Source organism: Neopelma chrysocephalum, unplaced genomic scaffold (assembly GCF_003984885.1).
Source record: "Neopelma chrysocephalum unplaced genomic scaffold, ASM398488v2 Primary Assembly neopelma1_74, whole genome shotgun sequence".
Taxonomy (NCBI): Eukaryota; Metazoa; Chordata; class Aves; order Passeriformes; family Pipridae; genus Neopelma; species Neopelma chrysocephalum.
This window is the reverse complement of record NW_020897735.1, coordinates 2301948-2322070: the sequence shown is the minus strand read 5'-3', so window position 1 is coordinate 2322070 and position 20123 is coordinate 2301948. Positions and strand designations below refer to the sequence as shown.

The 20123-nt window shown below is 43.1% G+C and overlaps 1 protein-coding gene across 2 annotated transcripts in view; it reads right to left on the bottom strand.

The window, feature by feature from the left end:
- PAPPA (pappalysin 1) overlaps positions 1-20123 on the bottom strand; it is a 182032-nt gene that overhangs the window by 125054 nt on the left and 36855 nt on the right. For both annotated transcript variants that reach the window (XM_027687758.1, XM_027687759.1), the window contains exon 3: positions 4308-4453. In XM_027687758.1, coding sequence (XP_027543559.1) covers positions 4308-4453 — 146 coding nt within the window. The remainder of the gene's footprint in view (positions 1-4307; positions 4454-20123) is intronic.

The window sequence follows — 20123 nt, the reverse complement described above, 5'->3', positions numbered from 1 at the left end:
CACAAAGGTTTCATCTCACCCTTAAGCTGGTGCTCTAAGGATGAGGATTCATGGGACAAAGCCCAGTGTCCTAAACTGAAAACACAGTGACAATCAGGTCTTTCAACTGAATATTCTCAGTTTGGACTTTTGTTAACTTTGAGGGAAATCCTGCATGAAATTACTTCCTGCTGTGCCATTTCAAATAATTTCATGTGCTTAAAGAATGCAATTCTGCTCAGATAAGTGTAAGCAATGTATTTGATGCCAGGAGTCAAACAAAACATACCTGGAGCACTCTGTATATTATTCTGCAGGGTAAAGATATGAGAGAAGCCTCTAAATGTCTGAAACACCCTGGAAATTGCAGAAGCTCGCATCAATATTTGCAAACTAATAGCTGGACAAAGACAACAGAGTGAACCCAGGGCTGGGACAGTTTTTGCAGGGTGTTGTGTAGACAGCTCTGAATTAACTGTCAGAAACACACTCTGCTCAGATACTCAGAAAAGCCTGGTTTGATCTGAGCTGAACAGTCCCCTGATGAATATGCATAAGTCTAATGTGTCAAAAAATATGAAATCCTGAAATGTGATAATTCTGAAAGAACTGCATGGTTGTTAAATGTTTGCAAAGAAAAATAACGGTGGTTGTTTTGTTGTATGAATTATGGGATGTGTAACTAAGCAAATGGTAAATTAGTGAGGCTCTAAAGTATATCGAATTAATCATGTGAGTTATATTTTAACTCAGTTAGCTCTACCTTTGGATTTAAGATACACTTAATTTTTTCTTTATTTAGCTTTTTGACCTCAACTTTTTCAAGCCTTTTATTTAAAACTGTTGGTGTGTACATTGCCTACCATGAGAAGAGGAGACTGTTCTGCAGAAGTTATAGTGGGATATAAATCCTGGGCATGGTACACTACTAATTTAGTGACAATGAGGAGAGAAAAGGTTTTGGCAGGAGGAACTTTATCAGTGACTGTAGTGCAGAGAAGATGAGATCACCCAGTTCTGATGCACCATAGACTCTTTATTCTCATCTGCTTGGAGACTTGGTTGTAATAACCGTGAAATTAGAGGAAAATAAGACCATGGAGATCCTAAAAAGTCATCTAAATTCCACTTTCAAACAACACAGGACCAATTAGGTCTATAGGATCCCTCACACACACTGGCCTAACGCCTCTTTACAACCCCTGACTGCCCCAGCAATCAGTGTCAGCACTCAGTATCCTTATGGCTGCAAGGATTTAACTCACATCTAATCTGAACTGATTTTTTGGCAGTTTAAGTTCATGACTTCAAGTCCTGCCTCGCACGGATAAGAAGAACAGAAGATTCTCCTCCTCTTTCATCAGCTTTTATGAGATTGTCATCACCCCCACTTTAGGCTCTTTTCCTTCAATCTGAATAACTGTAATCCCTTCAACCTTCCCTTGTAGCTCAACCCTTTTCCCAGACCTCCCTGACTGGTTCTCCTTTGATTTTCCCAGTTGTTTCAGGTTTTCCTCCAAGAAGAGTGTCCAAACACAAAGACTACTCCAGATGAAATTTTATCAGTGCTGAAGTGAGAGGAAGGAGCAATTTGGATGTCCTGAAGGGACACACATGTGTATTTATGTGCAAGAGAGAAAATATTTTCCCTTTGAGCACAGGCACATGGCAGATGTGAGTCCCATGGGCATGTACAAATAAACAATATATAGTATTAAAAAAAAAACAAAACAAAACAGAAAATTTAAATACGTACAGAAAAGAGTGAATAAAACCCATCATGCTGCAACATGTCTATTATGCCACATGTAGTGTCTGCACATCCTTTTAACAGCACTGAACTGCTCCTTCCACTAGTTCTCCATATTCCCAATTAAACCTACCAGGATGCAACCCCACCATATTCCCATGTTCCTTGCATCCCTCTCTCTCCCTTTATATAATACATGCTCTAATTCTCTACCCAGGTGGAACCATTTACACGCAGAGAGTACCCTGGCATATTTTGTGGGGGTCTCTATCCCAAAGATAATTCCAGAGTTAGTTTCCCAGTGGCAGGAGTATTGGTGAAATTCCAGCAGGATGTGCCTTTAATAAAAGCTGGGGAAATTGTTCTGGCATTGGAGAACCCTGAGGCAGCTGGAGAGGGAGATTTTATTTTTGCCTTTGTTGAAAATTTATATTTTTCACAGCTGTCAAGAATCTAAATCAATTGCAGTTTTACAGAAAAGATAAACTCCCTCACCCAGACAATCTCTATCCCAGCCTTTAGATCTGCACCACAGGACATATTTCATATTTTTTATTAAGTACATATTGGATTTATAGAAGAGAGTAAAAAAGATTAAAGATGAATTCTTACAAACCAAGCACAGGTCTGGGAGGGCTATTATGACAGGAAATTATGAGAATTTTTTTTTTACTTTTTGTTTGTTTGTTTGTTTTGGGGTCTTTTTTTTCCAAGGCAAGTCAACTTTAATCTCTTGTCTAATTTTTTTTCTTGTGAGTTTCTTTTTTTTTTTTTTTTGGTCAATGAACTCTGTCAATACACTGTAGGAGCTGAATTTAAATTGTTTTGCTGGGGCATGATGTTGACAATTAGCTTAACGAAGTGACAGAAGAACTCATCAGGGCTTTGGGCGAGCCCCAGCCCTCTTGCAGAAGGTTCTTCTTGGCGCTCTGGAGCTCTTCCCTTGTTCTCTCCTCCCTCCCATGGCAACACCAAGGGAAGCTGTGAAAATACTCATTTAGGGAAGGATCAGCTCTATTGCAGCCATATTCCACTTTGGGCTAATGCTTCCCACCAGCAACCCACACTGTTGCACAACCAGAAGCAGAGTTACTGTGGGGCTTTAGTGCTGGAGCAGGGGGTTGTGGTGCTCCCCAGTGACAGAAATCACATCACTGTGGGTGCTGGGCAAGGCTGGGCTTAGGATCTATCTTTGTTTTTGCCAGATGTTGCCTTGGGGAGTCATCACTGGTGGGCATTTACAGAACCTTCTGGTTTGGGTGCTGGCAGTAGGAGCCCATGGAGATGGGGCTGTAGGCAAGGCAGAGTGGAAGTGGCTTCACTTCCAGCTGAGCTCAGCAGGAGACTGGATGTGTGTCGTTGCCAGGCCTTGGGAAGGGAAGTTTGCTCACACTTCTTCCAGAGCAGCTGCAGAGCTGGATGTTGTAATAAAACATTGACTAACTGAAGGAAGGCAGCCAGTTCCAACTGCTTGGTCTGACCATGGAGCCTCTCTCTGCTATAAAGACTATAAAGACATGTTAGGATCCAGGTTTTGGGGTATTTCTGAGCATGGAAAAGCCTCCCTGACTGATGGCTACAGCTCAACTCTCACAGTACGTTTTAGGACAATAAACACTGTATTGTTCTCTCCTCATTTAGGTGTACATTCATCATATCTTCTTTTACTTAGCTCAACATGGGGTTGGGTAATATAAAAACTGGCTGAAACAGCCTTTCACAAAGAATTAAATTGGCTGAAACTGGACTTCTCTTCCAGTCTAGGAAGGTTTGGAAAAGCCAGAGAAATATCTGGAAAACCTCTGAGAATCCCTGCTCACGGGAGATGACCAGATCAGGTTTGCAGCCCCAGGGGGGTTTGTGCAGTTAAGAGAAGCACACACAGACTCAGTCAGTGCCTTGGGAACCTTTTGAGGCTCATCTGACATTTTGCAAGGAACACGGGTCCAGTGGCACTGCAGGTGGCAGTGAGTCATTGGGGAGGCTGAGGAGCTTTGTCTGGACTCCTGGGTTCCAGCAGCCACACTCAGCAACCTGGTTATGAAACACTCAGGGCAGTCTGCAGGGTAGTGAACTCCTTCCAGTTCCACTCAAATGAACATTAGAAATACAATCTCTCAGCAGTTTGCTCTTTTGCACATCGGTGGAGGAAAAATAGCAGCAGATTTTAACGACAGTTTGTGAGGAAAGTTAATTGAATAGTTAGTAATGAGCTAAGGATCAGAACGTGACAGGCTGAGGTTAAAGATTCACCTCTGTCTGGCATCCCCACACCTATCCCCCAATCCTCTTTGCAAACTGCTCCCATGGAGTGAATGCCCTGTAAAGTAGCTTCACTTAAAAGGTGAAATACTTTCAGCTTGACATTATCTACAAATACCATAATATGCTTTGGGTTTATAACCTAATATTTTCCTGGTTGTGAGCCAGTATCTGGGAATCGTGAAATACTTTTTTTCCCCTGACTATATATTAGAGGAATGATAAGAAATCAGAACAGAGCTTAACACATATTTGTCTTTCCTTCTTAGTGCCTCAAAAGAATGCTTTATGAAGAAGAAACATCTTTATCACTCACCTAGATGCATCAAGGCTTCTTTGTCCCAGGGCCAAGTTGCCACTCCAGCCAGCTCCTCCTCAGAGGAATTGGCAAAGAAGATGTTGAGGTGTGTGGATCCATCCAGTTTGAGTATGTTCTTTAGTTCATTGACATCTAAGTATGCCCTGTAGAAAAAGAAAAGCACTTTTTTTCCTAAAGGTGACACAAAAGCAACAAAATATCGAAGAAGTGCTGCAATCCAGGCAAAGATCTTATAATATCCTGCAAATCAATCACCTGAAATGTTTTAATAACCCCCTCCCAAACTTTGATTACTTTGCATTCATACAGTGAATCTCATCTAACACTTCAGGCCATTGATTAACTAAGGCCACAAAATCCAAGGTAAATACATAAAGCTGTCCACATTCTCAAGATAAGTCTAGGAATCTATTTATTATGAATGTAATTAACCAAGTATTATGGTCACTAAATCTTTTTACACCAGCAGTTACCTTGCACATTTCCTCTAAGCTGTTTGTTATTGTTACCTCTAATTTTCCTTCACAATAACAAGTTTCCAACCCTCAGGCTGACACAAAAACTACCTCCTTTAGCACCAATGGCAGTCACTTGTGCCGAGATGGACATGGTCTAACCCTGACATCCCATGGATGGTTGGGAATTGCTATTTCCAGCCAGCACAGCTGTGCCAAGAGGTTTCCTGGCAAGAGGAATGGTATTGTACCATGACATAAAGGTCCCCCCAAGGTGAGTAGCATTTCTTCTTCGCTTTTGGGATGACTGGAAGTTACAGAGCAATCCTCTTGCAGGCAAACAAAGCAAATCCCTTAATCTTCATGCCTATTAGAAGCACTTTTTTCACTCCTTTAAAAGAGTAGACTTTGTCAATACTGGAATACAGGAGCTACTTGCTGATGCACAGACCATGGTGTCACACTGCTTTCAGGGGCACCACGATGGCCCAACTCACAGTAAAGCTGAAGAAAGCAAAACCTAAGAGTAAACCCGATGCTTCTGTGTTTCTAGCTCACACTGCCTTTTGATATGAAGTGCTGTGATAACAGAAAAGCTAAAAGAGGGTTACCTTGTTCTGTGTTCAGGTGGAAACAACAAAAAGAGATCACGCTGAGCCAAGCACAGATGACCAGCTCATGAGGGAAGGACACCACGATGGCATTGAGCAGGTCGGTTCCTGCTTCCCAAAGTCCCCCTTTCTGTTTGTGTGTGGTGTGTATAGGGCTCACGTAGCTCTCACAAGCCACACACACTCACCAGCACCGAGCAGGGTTCCCTGCATACTTTGCAAGGCTTTTGTTCCCAGAAGGGTGAAGAAAAAATAGGGGAGTTGGCTCAGCACCAAGATCTTTCTGTCCTTCCCTGGAGGACTCCCCAATGGAAAACACATTCATATTTCCACAATAGCTTCCCTTGCCACTTGCTGAAGTCATTGCCTCCAAAATAGATCATGGCTGGGTGTCCCCAGGCCCTCGCTGACTCATGGAGGAAGACGTGCTCTTTGGGGACACCAGTGGAAGGGGATGTTTCCATTCCATACCATGTTTATCTTACAATCCAATGCGGGTGACATCCTGAAGGACAGGTCAACACTGTGACCCTTTACACATTTCTCATCTCTTCAATGTTCCCAACACATCTATGGAAAACACACAGACCTTCCCCTCAGCTCCTCAAGTGTGTCCTGCATGGATCTGCACAATGCTCTGAAACTCTGCACCATCTACTTCCAGGATCTTCTTGGTGCCTTTGAAAACATCTTCACCAAACATGGGCTCATACTCAGACACATCCACAAGCAATAGTTTGAAATTATGTGGGAGAGCATCTCCAGATGGGGAATTCATGACAGGGGGTGCATGCATGGGAAGGCGACAGTGTGTACACCTGCACCCATGGCAGCATCGGTGAAAGACAGGGAGCAAAAGCATAAGAGAGGATGTGGGAGTGATGTGGGAAGAGAGAGAAGTGCAGAAACAGAAGCACTGAGTGTGTCTGAGTAGAACAACGTTTGTGTGTTTGTATCTCAGTGGGAAGGAAAGTCCTGCTGCCCGCGCTGAGACGGCGGCTGTTGACTCTGGATGCAGATGCTTTATGTGTGTGCACAAATCCCTGTAGGAGTAACTATAACCCAACTCCCCTCCTGAGATTACCATTTTTATCCTCACTCATTCAAATAATCTAAACTAATATTTCTTTATTCTCAGCTGTCTCTTTGCTTATCGTTTGCACAATCCTATCCCCATTTATCTCAGTGCACAGTCACAACGACTCTCCCGCTTGCATACAGCCCATGTGCTTCAACACCTAGGGCTGTTTTGTACATGGATTATTACTGCAGAAAACATCCAGAGCAGACAGCATTTAACTCATTAGCCACTGATGTCAATGCTTCACTGAGACTGGACTCAAGCCTTATGTAAATCTACCATACTAAGTCCTGGACCTGGGTTTATAGCATTTCTCTGACCACCACTACTCTTCCAGTCAGGGGAAGGCTGTGAGTGAGCAGAATATATTCAAGGGGTGGAAGAACAGAATGCTAAGAGGATTTTTAGCAAAGGATCTGCACGGGAGTAGGTGTAAATAGATCATGTTTGGAAGGAAGCAAATGCAAACCCCGCTGTAAAAGCAGTCAGCAACCCCTAACACGTAAACATGCTCAAGCCCTTAGCTCAGGCAAATCCCTTGTAAGTGTGTGAACATGTGCCTGCATGTACAGGAACTGAGGTGTGAGTGTGTAAGTGAGGACTTGGATTGTGCACACACACGAGGCAGCCAAGAGCATGTAAGGAACCAGCGTGCGTGTGTGTAAGATAAAAACACGAGCTGGAATTCCATCCTCTCCTTCCTCCCCATGTTTCTAATAACCTCCCATCCCTATCCATCATCGCCACATTCCTACACTCAAGGAGGTATAAATTAACTACTTTTGCAGTTCATGTCCAACTCTGTAGCCGCAGGCAGCAGACCCAACAGTTACCAGGTCAAAATAGTTTTCAGTTATTGCTTTGGACTGGGCTGACTCCCCCCTGCTGCCTCGGCTGCTTTGTTATCAGCCCAGACTATCTGACCCAACGCAATCTGTGAGCGCTGCTTACACTTCTCAAGGTTATGTGGGTCCCCTGATAGAGGACATAATGTCTGTCACATGGGCTCGTGCCAAAGGGAGCCAAGGAGCCCAGCCTTTCCAGCACTGCCAAACTCGCATTTCAAAGACATGAGTGCAGTCTTGGAAAGGGATCAAAGCCCTTCCAACTGTCATTAGAATATTTCCTTTATGCATCTCCCCGTGAGTGCCAGCAACATATTTCATAAAATTCATTGGCTCGAGATGGTACCTCCAATATAAACCTGAATGGGGGAACTGTCAGGGCAAGTCTGTGTGGAAAACAAAACAAAACCCAAAGCACAACAAAACACGTGTAATTCCTGTAATGGAAAAAACATACGATGCTGTGAGCGTGCCTTGCTCCAGAAAGCCTAATGAGCCTATTAGTGCATCATAAAAGGTCTCCTTTGCTGGAATCTGTTTTAGACATAGAAATTCTATGGGCTGTTTAAGGCCATTTGGGACACCAAATCATATCAGGGAATGTGCACATTCCCACACAGATCTTTTCATCGACTTATTTGTTCAGTGCACAGCTTTGGTTTGCTTTTTTTCCTCCACTGCAGTGTAAATAACCCTCTGAAACTGTTCTGTGTAGCAGCTCACTCTTATCCAGCAAGCCCCAGCCCTCAATCAGTGATTGTGTCCCACGCAGTGCTCCAGTTTCAGTCTAATGGAGTCCTTAGCTCACCTAGCAGCATCTCTCCGTGGCCCTACCCACCCCATCAGTCACACCAGCCATTATCCTTGTGCCTGGCTCATCTGTCAAGCCCATTTCCTGTCCATTTGGGATGTGACTGGTCCCCAGGCAATGAGGTGAAGCCCGTGGCCACCAGCCTCACCTGCCCATGGGGGCCACGGTGAGGAGCTCCCTTCGCTGCACCTCAGCTCCAAAGCCAAACCCAGCCACCAACCTCTGCTCTGAGCTACAAACACATTTGGCAATGGCTTTTAAACTCAGTTCTAGTCATATTAAATCTGGCCTTAGTGACTAGAGTCAAGCAGTTTTGTTACTGAGTTGAAAACTCTTCCTCCTTCTTTTCTTTGAGGTCAGAGAGTGGCTTCCCATCTTTCCCTGATGTGACTGGGGTGCAGCCTCCTGCACTAGTGGTTGTTTTTGCAAGGAACAGAGAGCCTTCCAGCCCTTATTGTTAGGAAACAGTTTTCTACTGTTTCTACTGTTGCTCTGAGTTATTCTCTATTTGACTTTGTTTCGGTTTTTTTCTTTCAAAGACAAGTATCCCTTTACAGCAAGAAAACAAACAGAGTACTTAAGGGATTATTTGCAAGACCCCACCTAAATACAGAATAGGAACTTTGCTATCTGCTCATTATACTGTATGATCTCCAACTGCCTGATGAGTCTGTTAGGAATAGAAGGCACTACATTTCATCCTTTAAAAACCCCAAACAACAACAACCAAACCCAAGAGCATCTCCTGAATTGGGAAGTCAGCCTCAAAATGTCTCTATTTTCAATGTTGACACACAATGTCCTACCCTTTACCTAGTGTGTTAAGCATATGGCAGGACAGAGTAAATCTGCTGGAATCACAGGGATTCAGTGCATCACTCTTCTTCCCAAGACTCCTTGTTTCTGCTCTCACAAGGGCTGTCAGACCAGCCTAAACCACGGTGCAATCTAGCAGACAAGCAGAAAGCTTTTTGGGACAGCCTTGAAACACTTTGCCAGCAACCTGTGACAAATCCAGGTGTGATTCCCAACATGGTGTGGCTGCAGGTTTGGATGTTCCCTTTGCCCCTCCAGCTCTCATCCTGGACCCCAGGATTGACACTAATCCCTTAGAGGAGCAAAGAGCACAGCAGTCAGTGTGTGGACAGGCACCCACCAAGTGTCTGTCCTGCTTGTCCAAGAAACACAGAGGGCCCAAGATTTTAGGGTGCAGTGTCCACACAGAGATTTTCAGTGTCTGCAGTGAACAGCAGGAATGGCTTTGAGATAAATGATGTTCTTCCTGAAGATAATGGCAAGAGCCACGACTGCAGCAGCACTGAAAGCTGACCTTGAAATGGGGCCATTTGGCAGATGTGCACAAGTGTAATTTAGCTTTTCCCCCTGTGACTTCTCAGTCTTGGGTGGTTAGACATGGAACTCTCCTTTTGGAGATGCAGTGTTGGTGCCAGTGTATAATCTGTCTTTTGCCTTCTGTCAGAGAGTCACAGAAAAACAAGTCTGGAAAGGATGTGCAGAGACCACCCCTGCCAGCCCTGCACCCCAGGGCTGAGGCATCTCTCTAGGCCACACCAAGCCAATTTTTATGTAGCTCACCCTTAAGACCACACATGACAGGGACTCTGCCACTGCCCCATCAACCTGCAGCCCATGTTTCAATTCCTTTATGGTCAGGAAGCTTTTTTCTCAAGGTCTACCTATATATAGACATGTGTGACTGTGCCATTCCCCACAGACAGGGAGATTAGATTCCCTTCTGCTCTACCAAACCTATTGCTTATTTGAAAGCTTATTACATCTCCTGTAAAACATCTAATTTTTAGGCTAAGCCCACCTTATTTCCCCAGCCTCTCCCACTGCTTTTATTTTTTTAAATTATTTTTTATTTTATTTTTAAGACCTCAAAAAGCGACACAGCCCTCAAGTTGAGAGCTCATCAGTGCCATGTAACTACCATGTTTGTCCTGTCTGTCACCTCCAACCTGACATAAAGACACAGCAGAGATTTCAGACCCAAACATTTCAAACACTTATTTATTTTTTTTAATCCTAAAGTGTTACAGGTCTATTAAAAACCTGAACAAAATGGAAAAAAAAAAGACAACCTACGAGCCCTCTTTAGCAGAGGACCTGCGATAAAATTTTTGTCTGACCTGATGTTAAAGATCTGCTTTTGCTGGCAAATTCAATTTTGCTTCTCATTTCAGACAGATTACCATAAATCATGTGCAGCAGGAAGTGTGCCTCATCTACATTTAGTTTAGTGTTAATTTAAGACACTGCTGTAAGTGTAGTAAAAGTCATGATAATTTATTGATAAAGGTATAAATCTTTCAGTGATTGGGACAGAGCCTGAAACGAAGTGGAGCCAGAATATTACAAGTGGAAGGCTTCAGGTCCCAGTTTAGATCCAGATCCTGCCTGTGTTCACACTGAAATCCAAGTGTGGAACTGTAATTCCAACTGCATCCAAACCAGGCAGTCACTGGGTCATGTCCACAAGCATAAATTGCAGGCACTGTCAGCACATGCAGGCTTGGCAGCTTTGAAAGAGTTTTGGTTTATCCACTGTAGCTAAATGTCCTCTCCAGCCCCCAAACCTGATCTCCCGTTACAAGAAAGGAGAAAGGTTTTGGCAAAAAAAAAAATAATAACGATAAGGATCCAAGAAAAGCCACTTAAGATAATTGTTCAAATATAAATCCAGCTCCTTGGGTAGGTTTGGTAGCCTGTGCTGAACTCTGTGACACTGCTAATGCACCAGGTGAGCTGGTTAAAGATGAACAAGGGGGTTTTTCCATCAGTGACAGGATCTACAGTCAAGACTGACCCTAAGCAACACATATGACAAAATAAAAGGCCACGTGGCTACAAAATAGTGTACATTGATCTCAGGCTGCCCTTTTCCAAACTGAATTAATTCTACCATTAGGACAGTGACTCAGGCTTTACTCACCCTATTAAATAATATTTTTTAAAAAATATAGAAAGAAATTAAGAGTTTTACTGTGCAAAATATGGGAAACCTTTGGGTCTGGGCTTGCTTTATCCTGCCACAGAAACTGAGAGCACCTCCTTGCTCAAAAGCAGGGAAATTTTACAACTATTCAGTTATCTATTTCATTCCATTTGCTTTGAAACACTGGATTAAACACATTTCTACTGTAACATTTTGCTCTATAAATCTATAGGACTGAAAGGAAAAAAAAGAAAAATAAAACACCCCATACACAAAGGAAATTATTTGCTACTAAGTTCTAAAAATCAGTATTATCATCTATAGAACCCTAATGGAACAACCCTACTCAGCCCTATCTGACCTTGACATAAAAGACTTCCAATAAATGATACAGTTTTATTCCATGCATCCACTTAACTTATGGATGTTGTGGATGCAAAATCTACTCAACAGGCTGAACCACAGCAACAGGTTGGGATACATTTGATGCCTGGACTGCTCCAAACTTAGTGCTGGGTCCTCTCCTGGTTTGGTTCTTGTGAGCCTGAACTTTGATCCAACCTCTGCTCTCACTGGGCTGCACACAGGCATCAGCACTGCCTGTGATGTATTTGCTCCAGTGTAAATCTAGAGTTAGTCAGAGCAAAATTTGATTCTCAAAGTGCAGTTTCAGGTTCAAATCCAAAATCTCAAAGGAAACCTCAAGTTGAAACGACCAATTTTTGCCCAATTTCTGGCCAACTTGCTTTTCTAAGGAGGGAGGCGGGTTTCCTCAGATCTCCACACGGATTCTCTCAAAGGTTTGGAAATCCTTGCCAAATCCTTCACAAACCTGGGCTCAGATTCAGAAATACAGTGAAAACAGATTTTTTTTTTTCTTTTTTTTTTTTTTTTCCTCCCCCCAGCACTTTTGCTGCTGGTTCTGGCCAGGATAAAAAAGAGCAGAGGCTCGGGGAAAAAAAAAAGATGATGCAAAAATTTTCAAATGTCAAACATGTTCTGTCTGAGCTCTGGGCAAAAAGTTGAGGTGGCTGTTCACGTACACAACATTATTTGTTTCCTCTCTTTATCCATCCAGCCTTTACTGCTCACTTCTCATACCCCACTTTATATAACCTTGTTGTAGGTTTAGAGACAGTTGCAGTGCTACAGACCATAAATATCTGATCCCTGAGCCTTCTGCCTTTGCAGGGTCCGTGTCCAAGGGTGAAGCAACATTTGAGTTCACTCGTGCAGCAAGAACTGAAAAGTCCCATTTCTTTGCATGACCATAAAAAATTATTAAGCTACAGAGAACTACATAATATACTACAGAAAATAACCAACTGCACAGAACTAGGCAAAGATATGCTGGCTGGCCAGCTCTCTGGAATTAAAAAGAAAACAAAGGGAAAGCCTTGGCAAAGAGAATTGTGATCTTACTGTACAATTAACTTCTGAGACAGTGAGTAGGATTAAAGGACGGAACATTTCAAGATGCATCTCTTTAAAATAGCAAAGCACTATGAAGTGTACATGCACAGTTCACAGACCTTTGAAATCAGCAACACTGGCAGGTTTATTTGTTTTGATTGTCTCTTTTTCTTTCTTTTACTACTTCGGGATTTTTTCCCTCTCCTTTTCAAGGCTAGAGCCAAATGACCCATGAGAAATGTACTGTAATTTGCCTCTTATCTATCCCTCATCTCCATCTGATATTCCCTCCACCCTGGTTACCCTGATGTTTTTCCAGACTCTACAGGCTGAAGCACTGTAACAAGGAGAAAAGTCAAATGATAAAGAAAGAAGTGGTGTAAGGATATTTTCAGGAGCCCCTTCTGTTAAAGCAGATTTCCTTTCTCACTTTATGAAAACCTTTTTTGGCTGCAACAAACCTCATTCACGTAAATGGGAGAGTTTAAACCCATATAGGAAGGTGTATATATACATATATATATATTTTAGGCTATTTTAACCATCGTTATACTGCTTGGCACTTGCAGAGTGCTTCCCCTCTGGGCCTCAAAATGCTTCCTAAACATGAAGAGAGACATTCCACTCTGGTCAAAGCCCTGACACCAGCCCCTGCACTGCTCCAAACCCCATCCACCCACTGAAGTGAGACTGAATCAGGACTGAAGAAGTCATGGAATAGGCCAACAGAATACTTTTCCTTGTCTTCTGAATGGGAAAGCTGAGATCAAGAGATGCAATAATTTGTTCAAAGTAACACAGTCGTTCAGAGTGACAGCGAGGATCAGCCACTCGCTCTCTTGAGCCTGTGTTTTCTGATAATGTGGATCATCTTTCCATTAAATAAGTGGTGTCTTGTGTTGCTGATCCTTGAAGTTTTCTGCTGGTGGCCACTAATCATATTTTACAAGCCTTCTCTGATATTTTGTAGTCTTTGATTTGTATTTTACAACCTCCAAAGAAGTCCCGAAGGCCGGTTGCTCCACAGATGGAACATCAGAGCTCCCTGTTATAAACTGGTCCTTCCTGAATCCCTCAACTTCACCTTTTCTGATGACAATGTAGCACATTAACTTCATAAACAGAGAGTCTTGTGGAAACAGGACTCTGCTTTCAAGGAGGGAGCACCCACTGTTCTAATAAGATTTGGCATTTACACACCATCTCTCACCCCAAAGCTTCCAAGAACAACCAACAGATACAGGCACAGCAACGCTGCACAACAGGTCAAGTAAAGGACAGTTTGGTTACAGTCACCAGAACAAACCTGATTTTTTTTTTCAAGACAAGCACCAGAGACCAGGAATGCAGCCTGTCATCACTCCCTTGAATCAGGGCAAGAGTTAGGAAGAGCCTCTGTTAGCCCCAGAACCACAGAATGTGCTGAGGTGGAAGGGACCCACAAGGATCATCGAGTCCAACTCCTGGCCCTGCACAGGAATATCCCCAAGAGTCACTGCTGTGGCTGGGACTTAGACTAGTCAGACTGGAAGTTATAGATCAAGAGGCAATTTGTGACTTTTTTTTTAATTTTCTTTATTTATGGACTAACTCAGGGCAATTCTCAAAGATGTCTGAAAATTTCCACCACCAGTACTCAAGTCCACCCTGTCTTTCTCATCTCCATCCTGGGTCAGGCTGGAGGTCACATTTGCAGCCTGCCCAAACACGTGCCCTGCTGGTGGGACCTGAGGGAGTCATGGGTGGAGTAACCTTGGTTTGGCACTTCTGGAGCACTTTGTGCTCTTTAGAGCCCATGAAAAGCATGGGGTTACCCTGTGGAGTGGACACTGCTCTGCCCTGGGCTCCAGCTCCCTGTGCCATCTGCCCTTGCAGGAGTAACCTCAGGCAGGTGGGATGGGCCAGGACCCTGCCTGGGTGGGCTCTGATGGGTCACCTATCGTGGGAATATTTGGGATTTTTAGGCAGGTCAGGGTGGGGAGCACTGTGGCCATGGGGTGCTCACATGGCACTGTCTCTGCCGGCTGTGCAGCTGGGACTTTAAGGGGCTGGTCCTTTAGCATCTTTCCCAATTAACACACAGCAAAAAATGCAGGATGGAAAAAGAACAAGATCAAATTCTTTGCTCCTTTCATCTCACTTTTTGACACTAATCCTCCCTGCACATAAACCCCGTGCCACAAAGTGAGATATACATTGCGATTGGAATGAAGAGAGACTTGGAATCCAGCCGACATCAACAAAAAAATAAAACAAAATCATATATAACCACGAAGGACCAAGCATGTTTATTGCAGGCCCTTCTGGAGTTGATGGGCCAAAATAACCAGTCCAAATATGCAGCTTGCAAAACATCACTTTTGCTTTGGAGATGCCGCTTCTTTTCTGGTTTTATTTTTATAACTCGTGGACTTCCAAATCTCATTTCTTAACCTCCTGGCAGGGCTGTGCATGAAGCTGGTCCTGCTGCTGCGGGTAGATCATCAGTGGCTTATGGTTAGGATAATCCCAATCTTCCTCTTTTCTGAGAAAGAAATTAAAACCTGATTCAAATGAGACTGGTTGAAATTTCCTCTTATTTCATCTTATGCAGGAAAGGGTAGGAGACACCCAAGTGAGATCACAAAGAACGTAGTCTGGTCATGGAGACTTCAATTCAAGGAAACCAAGAAAAACTTGTGCCCTGGCACTAAAAGCCTCACATTTTCAGAGTTCATGAGATACTTTTCTCTCCCTGTCACAACAAAGGACTAATATTTAGCTCTGTTTGGTTTCTGGGGGGGGTTTTCAGGGATATTGATGATTCATACCTATAAGTCTTTATCTTCAACAGCAAAGTCTTGAACACACTTTTTTAAGGGAAAAAAACCAAACAACTGAATAGTCTACTACTAAATATTATGAGATCTACAAAAGCTGTTCTTTCCCAGCCGTGAAGAGATTACAAGGAAACCGAAAATGTCAGTCACCGAAACAGAAATTTTACATAAGAACATTCAGCTTTGAAGTTCCCAGAATCCACAGTAAAATTGCCAGGTGACCTGGCAGAAACAACAACACACCTGCAATGAAAATAGTTCAGAGTTGCAGAAAGAAAATACTGTGGACAGTGTGTTTTCTAAATCCAGCAAAACATGGCAGCAATGGCTGTAACAGGCACCACTAACATAATGAACTCCTTGACATCAAAATCCTGCCCCTCATTTCCCTCTGTTGAGCCAGAGAAAAGCAGGAGGAAAGATGCAAATGTGCCTTTTCCAAACACTCAAGAACTTTCAGGCTCTCTGGGTTTTAAACCTGTGCAGGACCTGCAACTTCCACACAGATCCCACAGACTTCATCGTACATGTGAGGATGGTTCTTGAACTGGGGGATGCATCAAGCAGAAAATGTCCTCTACTCCTTAAATAAGCAGTGGGCAGCAGCCACAGCTAATGCCCAGGTTATTAGCTGGATGGAAGGACGTTTGGATTTCCTCACATATGGATCTGCTAACACGTGCAGCAGAAAACAGGCACTATCAGTGCAAAACACAGGGCTGATTGTAAGCGTTCCCTGGAGGACACACTTCCCAAGACCCTGCTAAATTGGACTGGCAGCTCATGAAACGTGCAGCACTGATCCAGCATGTAACTGTAAACTATAGGAAATCATACCCATATATTTGGCCTTCAGACATGAGTGCAGAAATTGCCTGTTTTGGCATCACGAGCCTGTGGATCCACTTGAATCAAACCCAGGCCTCTAGCAAAGGGCTGTGAGAATGCAAAGATCTGTTCTCCATTGTCAAATGATAACACAAGAAGGGCAAAACTCTTATTTTCCTTTATGGCAGATTTCTTGACCGACTTTTGCCCTGAGTACAACCACTGTGGACAGGCCACACAGTTTAATTTCCCCATAAATAACAAACAACATTTGCAACCTCTGTCACTCTGCTTATCTCAACCACACATCAGCTTTCACCCTGGTTTGCTGCTGTAATTTATTGGTTATGTATCACTATCAACTACTACAGGACTTAAGATCTTGATGGCTAAAAACCCAACTCTGCAAAGGATCCAGCAAAACCTGCAGGTTGTCATTTTTGCCCATTTCCACACACATAGACCTCAAATTATAAACCACATTTATAAAGCCCGTGTTAGCATGAAATGTCTTGCAGCTCCCTGTCAAAGACAGAGGGGGACTGTTATGAATTCCCTCACTTCCACAACTCACATGCCAGCTCAAGCACATGCCAAGAACTTTGTAAAACTTGACATGCTGCCTTACTCAGTTGTGGAGGAAGAGAAGGCATCCTGGAAGCACCTTTTGTATCATCTCCTCATGATGGATTTCTAGATCAAAACACTGGAAATGCTTCAGGTATTGTTCCCAGATGGATGAAAAGAGAACTTTGTCTCTGATCAAGACGAGAAGAGCTAAAGATTTTAGCCTGAATTTTTAAGACAAAAATCACAGAATCAATAAAGTTGGGAAACACCTTTGAGATCACCGAGTCCAACCCATGACCAAACACCACCTTGTCAACCAGACCATGGCACTGAGTGACACATCCAGCCTTTCCTTGAACACCTCCAGGGATGGTGACTCCACCACCTCCCCGGGCAGTCCATTCCAATGTTCAATCACCCTCCACAAATAAGACACTTTGTAGCAAAAACACACGGAATAAATCTATCCCCAGAAGTAAATCTATTAGAAGAATTCAGAGTGTATGAAGAGGGAGCCAGGAACTTCCAGCCCTTTTTTTTGAATCAAATGAGGTGCAGGGGGAGAAACAAACAGCACAGATTTCTTCAGGCAAACTGGGAGAAACACACTCTGATGTGCTTGACAGAGGCATTTTACTCTGTGTTTGGAAGTTTATCATGACCGATCAATTCTGGAAGAATTAGTGAGCGCGTTCTGGGTTTTGGCACGGACACAGTCGTGGTAAAAATGCTGGAGGCAAAAGGGAAGTGATTTTCATAATGCTGTGAACTGTTGCCATCAATCCTTACCCAAAACATTTCTTCTACTCACTCTAGTGCAGTGCTGTTCTGTAGGAGCTTTTCCCTCACCTTCTGCCCTTTGTCTCAGGAAAGCTCCCGACCTCACTCGTGCTCTGGATGTGGAGATTCAAGCCAAGGACCAAAATCTTTGGGAGTTCAATCTTTCTACGGACTTCAAAGAGCTTGGGATGTGTAACTCAGTCCAGACAGAAAGCATAACATACATTTGGAACAACACTGTGTACACAAAAATAGGAAAGACCGAATGACTGTGAAGGAACGCAGGGAGATGGAGAAGCCTGATATGAATTGTGAAGGACATTTAGATACCTATTTTCAGGGTCTAAACTTGGTGCCCTGAATCCTAGTGGAAGATCTGACCTTTTCTCCTGCAATTATAAAGACTTTAAGATGTAATTCTCTCACTCAAGCCTATGCTGTGTGTCTATACCTGTGGTGAGCAGATGGCACAACACGTTCCCTAAGGATCTAACTGAGCAACAACTGCAAATAGCCAATTCTTATCCTCAGCTCTCAGGGCAATAACAGTGACACTACACATTTCAGGAGGGATCAGCACAAAGGCAAAATAAACCCCCTTAACCAGAAATGCCAAGCCCAAACATATTCAGGTGTTTTGAATAAGAGAAGTAAGCAATTCTCAGTACTTCTCGGGCGTGCCTGTGTTTGCCTCCTGTTGTGTTTCCTGGGATTGAAGACAGGAATAGAGCATCACCAAGCTTGTGGAAATCAGGAGATCACAGAAAAATGCTGTTTTGTAACTGTTCTCAACCAGTTGTGCAAACCTCAGCAGTTCAGATATTTGGAAATATTTCCATTCTCTCTGACACTCACGTGAAGCAAACCAAGCTCTGGCCTTTTCAATGTCTACCCACATTCTCTAAATGAGTGTAGCATATTTCCTTATTTACTTACAATTTTTCACCAGTTAATCTCTCTCTGACTCATTTTTAAATAAACAAAGCAAATTAATTAATTAAGGAAACACAAAACAACTTAAGGCAAAGCTTTTTGAAGTGTAAGGGGGATTTTGATACCCACGCTCTACAGCTAGTCAGTGGGGCTTGGCTTGGGAATTTAATTCCCTTTTATGCCTTTGGAAGGTGCACAAAAAATGTGTAGGTGATTACAGTGATGGGTCTTTTAATTGATATCATCTGGATTTTATGATATTTAATCAATGTCTGAGTTCTGACTGCAAAGGAAGCTTAAATTGACATCCTCACTCCATTCTGCTTAATGCTCACTAGCCTGTCTTCTTCGATACATGAATATAATTTGCAAGTCTGACAAGGCCACCAGTCTCATTACATCATATCATGGAAATTAGAAATGAATCAATAAACAGAGAAGCAAACTCCTGATCAGCTACTTCCTTCCACACAATGTGGAATTCTTCACATTTTACCCCTAATCCCACATCTGATCAAACTGAAATGTCTTCAGGGTCAGGAATGTCTCCGATTCCTTTTGGTATTTAATCACATCTCAGAAAAGCTGGCATTTTGTGTCTATGTGTCTTATCTTCATCCTTTGTACAATTTGTGCTGTTTAATGCCAAAGAAATAATTCAGCAACATGTTTCATGTAATGAGGCAGGTCCTTAAAGGAGGAGAAATGCTGGCATGGCCCAAGTAACAGATTAAATCCCCTTCTTGGCATATTCATTTTTACTGCGTCTTCCAGTATAATTTCAACATGGAATTTTCCTGACATAAATCACACAGGTTGCTGTGTCTTTCCCCTCCACACCACGCTGCGTAGCTCTGTGTTTTGGTAAATCTCATCTATTAATAGTTGCCCTCTGTGGCTATTAAAAAATACCTCAGTAGTCAAAAGCCAGCCCTTGCAAGGGAACAGCTGTGGATGCCTGAACACACGCAGGACCCGGCATCACACAGCAAAGCCCTTTCTTGGCTCCAAGTCAGAGCAAACCGATTAAACACGGCCATAGTCAAGCTAATGGAAAAGGAGCCCCTTCCCTGCAACACAGGGAGAGAGAGGCCGGCTCTTCCAGGCTGGAGAACATCAGGGTATTTCCATTTTCTCACTGACATTTTCTTTTTTTTCCTTTTTTAACTCAGCAAACCCCCCCCTCCCGTGTCTTCCTCGCTTCACCCTTCTGCCAAGTCCCAGCAAAATCTTGCACTTAGAGAAATAGGACGAAGACGTCATCGCAGTGAGTATCAAAGGTCACAGGGTAAATTTTAAGGTCTAGTCTACTTTTTTTTTCTTTTGTTTGATTGATTTAACTGATTAAAGCGTTTCTGCTCTTCCTGTGCTTTCAGCAGCATCCTGGGTAACTCAGGGGAAATTCAAACCAACCAGCTGTGATCCATATTACAAAGTCAAGGCTGGAAATACAACACAAGGATGTTGATGGGGCCATACTGGAAAGGGTGAAAGGAGAGGGATATTGTCTCTTGGTAAAGTGGCAAAGTGCTTTTATGTGCTCAATGAGAAATACTCAGCTTAGCAGAGGATACAGGGAGTTCCTCATCCTCTCTAGTGCTGCAGGGTACCAGTCCCATCACAGAGCAGCTGGTTGGTGACAAAGTACCTGACTCCTGATGGCAGGAATCCTCCCTGGATTTCACTTTGAAATTTAATTAAAATTCTT